The following is an 11,403-nucleotide window of genomic DNA, read 5'->3' as shown; positions in this document are numbered from 1 at the left end:
GAAAGGCTAAGTGAACTGGGTCTGTCTAGCCTTGAGAAAGAAGACTGAGAGGGGACCTGATCCAGGTTTATAAATACCTGAGGTGTGGCGGCCATAGTGGTGAGGCCAGTCTCTTTTCAGTGGTACGTGGAGACAGGACGAGGGGAAACGGACATAAGCTGCAGCATAGGAAGTTTCGCACGAATGTGCGTAAGAACTTCTTCACGGTGAGGGTGACGGAGCACTGGAACAGGCTGCCCAGGGGGGTTGTGGAGTCTCTTTCTCTGGAGATATTCAAGTCTCGCCTGGACGCCTACCTGTGCGACCTGGTGTAGGGAACCTGCTTTGGCAGGGGGGTTGGTCTCGATGATCTCTAGAGGTCCCTTCCAAGCCCTACAATTCTGTGATTCTGTGAAGAGGTTGGGGTGGTGGTTTTGGCTTGTTTGTTTTTGGTTTTTGTTTTTCTTTTCTTTCTTTTGGATTTTTCGTTACTCCGACTGACAGGACTGTATTGTAGAGTGGTAACTGTCATCTTCTCTGCTTTTTGTAGTGCCTTACAGTAGATCTTATGTATTGGAACTTTTCACTTACTGCTGTCTTTAAATTATCTTTATATAGTGGAAAAGATTGTATAGTGGAAAGATCGGAAAACATAAAGTCTCACAAAAGAGATTTTATTCGCTATTATTTGTAAACATGTTGCTTGAGGAGTCTGGTTGCTATTAGTATGTTTCTCCTTACCACTGATCTTTTTATTTGATTTCTGTTTCTGCATGTCATTGCTTCAGTAGACCAATTTTAGAGACAAGAAAGCCACTACTCTTGTGGCTGATGGCCTAGTCACATAGAAGGTTTTTTGTCATTAACTACAATGCAGAAAGTTTCCCTTACACAACTTAAATATGTGCTTAAATGGACTGTCTTGAACTATGAGTTCCTAGAGCTTTGCTTTTTAAACAGTACAGTACTCAAATTTGCCAAGCCACAGCTCTTTTAACGGAAGTGTCTCAACTCTACAGGAGAGACAGAGCACCTGACCTTATTGAGCAACAGAACTGTTACCTCTGAATCATCCAAACACTTGGAAATTTCCAATCAAAGTTGCTGGTTAATACCCAAAGAGCTCTAGTAGAACTTACCATTATGACTGAAAATGAAACATTTTCATTCAGGAAAAGAAAAGGCATCACCTTTTGACCTGTTAAGCATCTCATGTGATTCAGAAGGCCAGTATAGAATATGCGAATAGATTTACTGCCCCAGTGACTGTATTTTATGTAATGGCAAAGATATATTTACCAGTCTTTAGTAAATAGGTTTTTTTTATTTCAACACTGTATAGGTTTGAAGAGCTTTGAATTATTATATGTTATATGACCTTTTTGAAGGTTGAATTCGCTAATTGGAGGCTAAAAGTAGAAGTAATTGCCTGTTGGTAACTTCTCATAATGTTCAGTGTCTTCCCAAAGCTGACTCATGTCTATGAAGTAGAATTAATTGCCTTCCATTTCATCTCTATGTGTCTCTTCCTTGCATGCTGTTTTCAAAGAGTTTCACGTCAATCATGAAAGTTAAGGGCAAATAAAAGGAAAGCATTCCATATTCTGACCTAGAAGCCATGTGTATATATGCTCTGTTTAAAAAAAAAAAAAAAAAAAGGCCAAGTTCTGCTCCTTCTCTTGGCAGAACTATTTACTATTGGGAATGAAGTTATCTTAGCAGCAGTGGAGGAGATGATGCCAAGCTAGAAGATCCAGAGCAGTGCTAATGGTCTGTTACTGACATTGGACTGGTGCTTGGCTCAGCACAGAACTGCTGTGCTGCATCTGATGAGAGAAGGCATGGAGACTGAGGCTCCTCTCTTTCCCAGTGTTGTGGGACTCACTGTTGAAGAGCAACGTTTTGTGCCGTGTTCTGCAGCCTCCCCAAGTCAGGAGTAGTGGAGCCCTTTTAGATGCAGTATTGGGTACAATAACAGATCCTATGAAGATTAGGGAGGGAAAGGAGGAAAGAGGATATGACAGAGCAGTGGTCATTGAGTAGATGAGCTTTACAAGCAGCGACAGCTACCAATTAGAGAATTATTATAATTAGAACTGATCTTGGAAATTAAACCTGAAAAAAGTCCCTCTTCAAAAATCACTGCATAAGCAGAAAAGATCCACCTGCAGTAAACACAGCTGCGAGTTCACAACTGCTTTGCATGTTTAAACAAATAAACTGCTAAGCAAGCACTTCATCACTACTGCAACTTGCCATGTACGTTAATTGTTCTTGAAGCCACTTGGCTCATTAATGTGATTCTTCTACCTCACTAGCCATGTGGGGAGAAAAGCTGGAGTGTTCTTTTCCTGAGAAAAAGATCTTTCCTTCTTTGTAGGCAGCCATTGTCTCCTTTGCACCATGCTACTAAATTAAGAACATACAGTGAGTTTTATCAGAAAATTTGGAACAGCTTCTAGGGTTTGTTTTTCAGTGACTTCTGCCTGTGTGAAATAAGGTAAGGCTTTGGAGCGCTCTTGTGTGGTTCAGGGGTGTGCACACATACAGTCTGCTGTACCTAAGAGCTAACTAATACCTGTGTCGGTAGAAGTACACAGGCAAGGGAGCTTTAAGTTGTACAATAGTTGATAACTGGATTTTCTGAGGGAGTCTACACCTTTGAAACTTCAAAGATCTTGCAGCATGTAATGCTATTGTGAGCATTTTATAGAAGGCATTCTTCCCCATTTCCAGCTATTTCTATTTATGTGGTTCTTTGGATTGTTTTGTGGGGCAGGAGGGTTCCTGGAATTTAACACTGGATTCATAATAAGAAAATAATTTGCTGAATTTGCCTTATTTAATTAAAAACAGAAATTTGTCTCTCTGTTTTTGCTTTTGTTGCAAATGCTTCACCTATAGTTGAATTCAGCCTTTGACCACCAGATTTCCTTAAAATTTAAAGTAAAATGTTTCCTTCTATACTTAATAGCTATTTAGAATAAATGAGATCTTTAATATTAAAATGTAATTACCTTTTTTCCCTCTTGCTAGAAACAATACGTCCAAAAACACCACCTGTAACAATAAAGCCTCAGATAAAATCTCAAGAGGTAAAAACGGTTATATTTTTATTTGCTATTTGTTATGTGAAACTGTCATTTCTTAAGTAATTATCCATCCTATTGAGTAAATTGTGATATGAAACTATAACAGTATCTGACAGTCTGATGTTAACATACTACTGTTTTGTTGTGATACTCATTTTCAGTAGTAGAAACAGCAATGTATCTGAAAAACGCTTTCATTAATATCCTGCATGTTATAATAATAAAGATGTTTTGTTTTTTTTCATCTGAAGAAACATTTCCAAAATGTTGAGAGTAGAAGGTTTCTATTACATTTAATCTCAAGAGATGCCTTCATAAAAATATGTGCATATACTATGTTTTGTCCAGTGTAAAGTACAGGAAATCTAAATCATACATTGCCATAGCAATATTACCTTCTAGCAAAGCAGGAATAGCTTTGATAGTGCAAAACCTTTAAATTAGACACCTAATGACCCTTGTTCATTTCTGGGTTATAAAATCAGTGCCAGAGAACACTGTTGGCAAATCAGAGCTGTGTAATGTATTTGGTTTTATTTTGGTTTTTTTGGTCTGTAACTAAAAGGCAGTCTGCTGCCATGAATAAAAGTTTATATTGGTGCCATTCTGTGTCCAACTTTAAGGATAAGTTTATATGAAACTATCTTAATACAGGAGGAGGAAGAGATTTCCACAAGTCCAGGTGTATCAGAATTTGTGAGCGATGCTTTTGATGCTTGTAATTTGAATCAGGAGGACCTAAGAAAAGAAATGGAGCAATTGGTGCTAGACAAAAAGAGAGAAGAGACTTCAGTAGTAGAAGGTAAAACTACTAGTACTTTCTGTCTTAAATACAGTAATTCTAAAATAGGTTGACTTAAATCTATATATGTACTGTAATTACATTTAGAAAATCAGGTTTGTGACCCTTCTTCAAAAATGAATGAAATTAGTGATAATTCTTCCCACAATCAATGTCTTCTGCAGAACGTTATTTGTGACAAATTCCAGTCCAAATAACAGTTTGTAGATAGCTCTTTCATAAAAGTGTCTACCTTCCTATCTCTTGTCTACCTTCCTCCTCCTTTTCCTCTTTCCTAGATTCTTATCTGCATGTAATTTTTCTTTATTTAATTGGGGGTAAAATACATTATTTGGAAATCAGGCTTTTGTCAAACTAAGTATTTGCACCAGTTATGAGTTTGCCCAGTGCCTTTGTTGTAAAAGGCTTACGTGCATGCGTTTGCAACAGTTAAAAATTAACAAATAGCTTTGAGTAAGATGAGAGGGGGAAAAAAATGGGGCTTATTCTAAAACAGTGATTCAGAAGAACTAATATTGATGTCAAATGGATGAAAACAGTCTATAATGATGTGACTTTGGCCATACACTAAGAACTATTTATAATGAAGCCACTTCTATCGGTAGATAATTATATTTTTCAGACTTGCTTTCCAGTGTGTTTTAGACATTGCAAAATGTTTGTTTTCTGAAATTGTTGATTTTTTTTTTCCTTTTTTTCAATGCATAGCCAAGCTTGAGGAAATTGGTTTCTCGCATCTAGATTTTTGATGGAAGTGTTTCAATAAGTCATTCACGAGTAATTTGTTCAGATAAATCTCAGCTGACTTGGACTGTGGAATTACCCACCTTCGTATCTAGGCTTAAGTACTAACCAACACGTAACACATCAAAAACCCACCTCCTCCCCCATGATCTTTCATATCACAAGCACAGTTAATTAAACAGATTAACGACACAGGGAGTGCCTCCTGACTCATTTTCTTTTTGCCCTGAGGTATGAAATATGGTTACCTTTAACCTGGATTAGATGGGTTTGCCTAGCTACAAATGTTAGTGAGGAGAATACCAGCCAAATTTAAAATTATCCACAGTATTTGGTCCTGATTTTCTTCTTACAGTATATTCAACAAACTTATTATGTTCATTATTTTCCAAATAGTGCAGCTTTTTCCCACACCGAGATTTAAAGGCACGAAGTGAGATTTAGTTGATATTAAATTGCAAATCTGTAGGAAATTAGTTAGCAAAGGCACACATGATAAAACTGTTTTTTTCCTATCTGTGGTCAGTCAGAAGATGAAGATGGAATTTCCCATCTTGAAGTTTCTTCAGCTTTGAAGAATTATTCATAAAGTTCAAGAGAGAAAATATAGACTCAATGCAAATTAATCAAGTTTCTAGTTTTATGTAAATAATGTGTGACAATCAATTTTGATAGTATAAGATACTGCTTATCTCTTGCAGAAGAGACTGCTGATTGGGAAAAGGAATTACAACAAGAGCTTCAAGAGTATGAAGTGGTGACAGAATCAGAAAAACGCGATGAAAACTGGGATAAAGAAATAGAAGAAATGCTGCAAGAAGAAAATTAAGCATTTTCACAAAATCACTGTAACCCCAAACTTTTCCTGAAAATGGATATGGATTTCCACTTTCATATTTTGTTTCCTAAAGACCTTCAAAAGACAAGAAAATATAGTATTGTATAATTCCATATTGGGATACAACCAGTATTTCTGTTCTTTATATGAGCAATATCTGAACTTCTTTATTCTTTTAAATGAAAGAAAGGAAACAGACACTGCAGGTTATATCTAACAAGTAAAAGTGATAACATGAAGCAGCTGTTTAGTTTGAGGTATTAGGTAATCAAGAAGCTCTGCAAGATTTCCAAGTCTAAGAATCTCAAGTTAAGTTTGTCTACAGCCTGTTTGGGATGTAGAAATTGATGTTGTACATAACTTTGTCCCTGAAAATAACTTTCTTTGCATTTACACTCTGATTCCTGTATAATCTGTAAATGTGTACTATTTTCAGTTACTTGTAGCTGGTAGTTTTAAGTGTATTTAACTTCTCCTTAACATACTTAGCCAAAGAATGTATAGAAGACCCCAACAAATAATTTCTGATGTTTAAAAAAAATAATTCAGACTCTAAAAGAATTGCTGACTTATTATTGATCAGATATGATTAGTAGGCAAACATTCAAGCATTTAAATAAGAACCGAGTTCCTACCTGCTTGAAAAACCTGATGTTTTTATTAAATCGTCATATTGCCTTTCCCCACAGAGAGAATTGGTTTTAATGCTTCCTTTGTTCAATGACTGTTTTGTTTCCATTTAATTTTGCTGAGGAAGAGCAAATTGAATGTTTCTCTTTAAGTGCTGAAACAATTATGTAGAACTTTGGCTGGTTATAATAATCTTTATTAAATATTGTAGATATGTATAAAGTTGGCTCATTTATTTGGAAGGAGGGCATATTGAGGGGAAGATATTTCAGACTTACACAGATTTCAAAAGTATCCTTTCAAACAGTGCGTAAGATGTGGAATTTAAATAAAAATAGTTTTCTCTAAAGGCTTTTTTAATTTGTGTTAGACATGGATATTTCCTGTAGTTTTATCATTAAGTCAATTTCTTTAGATGTACAAATGAAAAATTTATTGTTCTATTTGCCATCTGTGTCATAAGCTGTGACAAAGCATTTGTAAAGTCCTGAATATAAAGGAAAATGGGTAAAATGCAGTAGGATCCATTAACCACAATTGAATTATAGGCATGTTACTTACAGAAAGTTGTCCTAAGGACACAATTCTGCAGAAATTTTTTGTGAAGAGATTGAGAAAGGTTATAGCTGTAATTATTCAGACTGTACATCCTGAAAAGAGCCAAGTAGTTTGAACTGCTGTTTCGCTAAGAAAGTACTAGTTAAAATTGTATCAATTAACAACTTGGACAGGAAGCCCTCCTATAATTTCCATCATGGAAGATTGTTTCAAACATGCAAATGTTTGGTTTCTCAAATTGTTTTCATTACTTCTATACATTTTCCCAACTATAAATCATCTTAAGCACGGTTTATCTTTACAGTGTTCTTCACTTTGAAGGTCCAATTTCCCTTCTAGTTAACAGATGTGAAGTAAGTCATGTGGTATTGTGGTAATAATAATGGTGTAGGATGTCATATCAGGAATTAAAGAACCACAAATAGTGTGACTGTTATGCTCACTAATATTTAGACTATTCAGTGTTTAATGCTTACTCTTAAATTTTGGCAAATGCTTACAGACTTGAGCTGGAGGCATTAGGATATCTGCTTCACCATTAGGTTGGATATCAGGAAACACTTCCTTAGAGAAAGGGTTGTTAAGACTGGAATAGACTCCCCAGGGAGGTGGTTGAGTCACCATCCCTGAATGTGTTTAAAAACCGTTTGGATGTGGTGCTCAAGGACATGATTTAGTGGAGGGTTGTTAGTTAGGGTAGCATGGTTAGGTTGTGGTTGGACTCGATGATCTTTGAGGTCTTTTCCAACCTATGATAGAATTCTATGATTCTATGATTTGACACAGCAGTTACCACAAAAGTGGTATTTCTGATCTTTCAATGGCAGATTTTCAATGGATGATTCAGAGCTCAGTGTCACTGCTCTAACTTCGTGATTTCTTGAAAATCAGTCTGATTGTTCCTGACGTTTTCAAATTAATCATCTTTTTATTTGCACAAGGTTCATACATCAAGTTTTATCTCCCTTTTCATGTAAGCATAGCCTATATAATAGTTATAGATGTAAAACACAATCTTTCAGAAAAGATCATTCCTACATACAAAACACTGCTAAGTGCAATGAAAAGCCAGTAGCTAAGTAGCTCTGTGTTTGAGAAGGCAATAATGTAGCAGGGCTAGATGTGATTGAGCTCTGCCACAAAAAGTCTTATCAAAAAGCATCTTAATACTCTCAAATCTGTATATCTGATTTTAACCTGGGAAACTGTAATAATTTTTGTAGTTCTGCAGAGTTTTCAGGACTGTTCCATAACTTTTGTTTAGTTTAGCTTTACAAATATCTAGCAGCTTTAATTACACTTCACCAGAAAGTGTCTGTTCCACTTCTGTAGTAACAAGGTGAACATAAGCAGATCTGGACTAGAGTTGTGTGGATGGTAAAATACAGCAAAAGAACAGCAGTGTGAAACCAAAGGGAGGTGGGTGGTTGTGGAGCTAAATAATAGAATATTAAACTCTAGAGACGATGTAACAAAAAAATTTAGTCATTTAAAACATTGAGGAAAAACAAGCGAACTTTTGTGAACGGTTTTCTTCAGAAGAAGTTAAGCTGGAAGATTTTGGAATTAACCTTTGTGAAACAGAAGATTGCTTGGGAGCGATTCAGGTTAGCTTGAAATAAAAAGCATAGCGTTATTAAGCCATGTGTAGTCATTCTCTTTCAAAAATCAAAAAACCTTTCAATTTCCAGAGTTAAGTAGAATTTTTTATTACTTTATCTGTTCATTTGGATCATAAAAGTATTTTTATTCTCTGCTGTTTGACTGTCTTCCTATTAGGTTGATGGGGTTGTGCGTGTAGTACAGCACAGTATGTCAATTTTTACCTCACGTATTTACAAAAATAACCCTATGTGCAGGAGTGTGTCACCTGACTGTGAGATGCATCCTTGAACTGCTGGACACTCCAATACTATTGACTTTTTGACTTTGCAGCAGCTGTTACATAAAGGAAGATGAAGTGCATCTGGTTAGTTACCAATGCCCTGAGAAGCGATAGCAGCCACTGAGTCCTATGTCTGGAGTCCAGTTGTAGAACACACAAATACAAATGTAGGTATTACTGTACCTAAACATATTCAGGGACTCATAAGGTACTTTGAAGTTGTTGCTTTTAACTAAACAGCGCTGCAAGAGGAGGAGCAACCCAAATAATTATCATTAGTTTGTCACTGTCAGTTTTAACAAGACGGCACTCTGCAGAACTTCAACTGAAGAATGAATCACACTTCATTTTGTAAAAGCATGCTTTTCATTATGGGACAGACTGTGGATAGTTTTCCTTTCTAATTCAGGGATTCATGAGGCTATGACAAACCTTTCCAGATGTTCTTAGGAGGTGTGCTGAATCCAAAACCACACAGGTAGAAAAATTACTTTTTCTCAATGTTTGTGATCCTGTCAAAGCAGGGAAAGCCAGAAGAGAAATGCAATTAGTCAAGGGGCATATATAAAACTGGGTAAAGATTTCATATCTGTTTTGATATGTGATACTATAAATAAAACATGTTTAGTGTGCATTCTTTAAATTGTAAGCATGCGCCAAACCTTATTGCTGCAATTGCTTTTCTTTATTCTCTGAAGTGCTGGTTTCCATACTCCAATGGGGATGCTCAGAGCCAGATAAAGCTACAGTTTCTCTGTGTTTTCTGTCCTATCTGAGGAGAAATTACCCAATTTAACTGCTAAATAATGACCAGTGAATACATCGATTACATCTAGCTGCTTCTCCTGCTGATTTCAGAAATGTTAATGCTGGCTGTGCACTCTTGTAATGTCGATGCCTGCAATTTAAACATCAAAGTTTTGCTTTTGCTGTATCATCACCATCTTGTATCATGTATAACAGGACTTTCAAGCCCATCGTGTGCTGGGTGGATGAAAATGCTACTCTGAGAGCATTACTTGGGCGGAGAGAAGCCCTGGTATACATTTAGTGTGGATATGGAAACAGTGAACTGTCTTGGTGGGAAGCAGCCTCAAGTAGTGGGAATGTGAATGAAAGACCTGGAACCATTCCCTAAGCAGGCAGAAATACTGGAGCATAGGATCAGTAAGGTGGAGGAACTGGCAGAGCAAGCATGCTGTGTCTGTGTCAGCTGAGCGTGACTGAGCTCCTGCTGGCCATGAGTGCCTGCAGGGAAAACTCATGAAGATGTCTGCCTTGAGACAACTAGCCATTTCTGCATTGGTTCCTGGCCACTGAGTTATTCCCAGTGGAGGTGGCTGAGCTGCCCATTTTTGGAGACTGAAAACCTAGGGAGTGATGGGGAATCTGCCTTGGCTATGTGAACTTCAGTACTGGCAGGTGTGAAAAACAACATGAGCGTTAGGTCAAGCAGAGCAGGGTTAACTGGATCCCCAGACCAATCATCCACTCAGGCATGACTGAAGACTTATCTTTGGGTCCCCATGAACGACATCTGTATTCTCTTTCAGAAAACATTTGCAATAGCCTGTAACTGGCAATAATTCTTACCAGTACAAATATCCAGCTCGTTTTTCCAGCTCTTGTTCCTGAGCTTTGGAGCCCTTGCTCAGGAATGGAGGTGTGACATCAGCAAGGAGCACGCAGGAAAACACACCACTCAGATGACACACGCAGCTTCTATTTTTCTGTACTACTCCTCATCCTATTCTCCATGCGTCCTGGCATCTTGCTTGTTTTTTTAATTACAGCTGAGCATTAAGCCAGTAGATGTTTACAGCACCGTCTAGGTAAGGCCCTAGGATAATTTCTCTGTCATCATTTAATTTCAGGATCTTATGAAGTAAAGGAGTGGTGACTTGTTTGGTTGCTTTTTTTCCTTCCTTCTCCCTCCTCCGTGTTCTTTTTTGATTATTCATTTTGTGAAAAGTAACAGTGGAAGAAGTTCGGTTTCTGTTTGGTACCAGGAAGAAAGTATTCCAAAGAAGAGCCTGGATAGTCCATAGCTTCTCGAAGAGGTCAGCGGAAGCAGTCAGGACAATACCCATGATGAAAAGGACAGAACCAAATTTACTTCTGCATTTCAATAGTTTCCTCCCAGCCTTAAACATAGTAAGAATGCTGTAAGAAAAGAATTAATGCCTTTATTTCACAGTTTTCCCATCTTTATCGGTAAGTTTTTAAAACGTTCTGTTTTAGTTATGATCAAGGTGTTCTCACTAATGTGTTCAAACTTTTGGGTGGCGCTGTGTGGAACCAGGGGTTGGACTCCGTGATCCTTTGCGGGTCCCTTCCAACTCGGATATTCTATTAATGAAACACTCGAGAGGAGTCGAACGGATTGTTTACGTGTGCCCAGCTCGGGAAGCAGTATTATTCTAAAATGTGCTAACAACCACGTAGTTTGGCTGCAGTTACGGGCTGCGCTCGCAGCGCTGGTGCCGGCTGCCCGCCTTGCGCAACGCGGCACCTGACAGACAACCGGATCAGCCCGCGGCGCCGCTCGGCCGTCCCTTCAAAGCGGTGACGAACGCGCCTCGGAGCGTTAATCGGCACCGGGAGGCGGAGCAGAGCCGGGAGCAGGGAGGGAGCCGCTCTCCCGCCGCCACCAGCCCGCGATAAAGCTCTTCGCCCCGCAACCGCGCTGCAAGCCTCAGCGGCCTCCCGCCGACCCGCGAGGTGCATCGGTGCGCCACTCAGACTACATCTCCCAGAACTCCTCACGGCGGATCCGACGGCTGCTCCGGGTATGCCGTGCTCGGCCCCGGGCGCGGAGCATGCCGGGAAGCGCAGTCCGCTCGCCTCGGGGAGCCTCATCGCTGCCGGGAGAGAG

At 38.6% G+C, this 11,403-nt stretch overlaps 1 protein-coding gene across 1 annotated transcript; it reads left to right on the top strand.

Moving 5' to 3' along the window:
• Window positions 1-1,668: 1,668 nt before the first annotated feature.
• On the top strand, window positions 1,669-6,454 carry LOC104914908 (synapse-associated protein 1). Its single transcript, XM_010725452.3, has 3 exons — window positions 1,669-3,074; window positions 3,726-3,873; window positions 5,319-6,454. Exons 1-3 carry the CDS (start codon window positions 2,967-2,969, stop codon window positions 5,444-5,446), a joined length of 384 nt encoding a protein of 127 aa, XP_010723754.1. The 5' UTR covers window positions 1,669-2,966; the 3' UTR covers window positions 5,447-6,454.
• The last annotated feature ends 4,949 nt before the right edge of the window (window positions 6,455-11,403 follow it).

The sequence above is a fragment of the Meleagris gallopavo genome, chromosome 1, assembly GCF_000146605.3.
Source record: "Meleagris gallopavo isolate NT-WF06-2002-E0010 breed Aviagen turkey brand Nicholas breeding stock chromosome 1, Turkey_5.1, whole genome shotgun sequence".
Lineage (NCBI taxonomy): Eukaryota > Metazoa > Chordata > Aves > Galliformes > Phasianidae > Meleagris > Meleagris gallopavo.
This window is presented reverse-complemented; position numbering and strand designations above follow the sequence as displayed.

Coding starts and splice junctions, on each gene's coding strand:
- LOC104914908 (XM_010725452.3), top strand. CDS start 2,967: ATGAGATCTTTAATATTAAAATGTAATTACCTTTTTTCCCTCTTGCTA. Junction 3,075..3,725: donor CTCAGATAAAATCTCAAGAG/GTAAAAACGGTT, acceptor ATCTTAATACAG/GAGGAGGAAGAGATTTCCAC. Junction 3,874..5,318: donor AGAGACTTCAGTAGTAGAAG/GTAAAACTACTA, acceptor TATCTCTTGCAG/AAGAGACTGCTGATTGGGAA.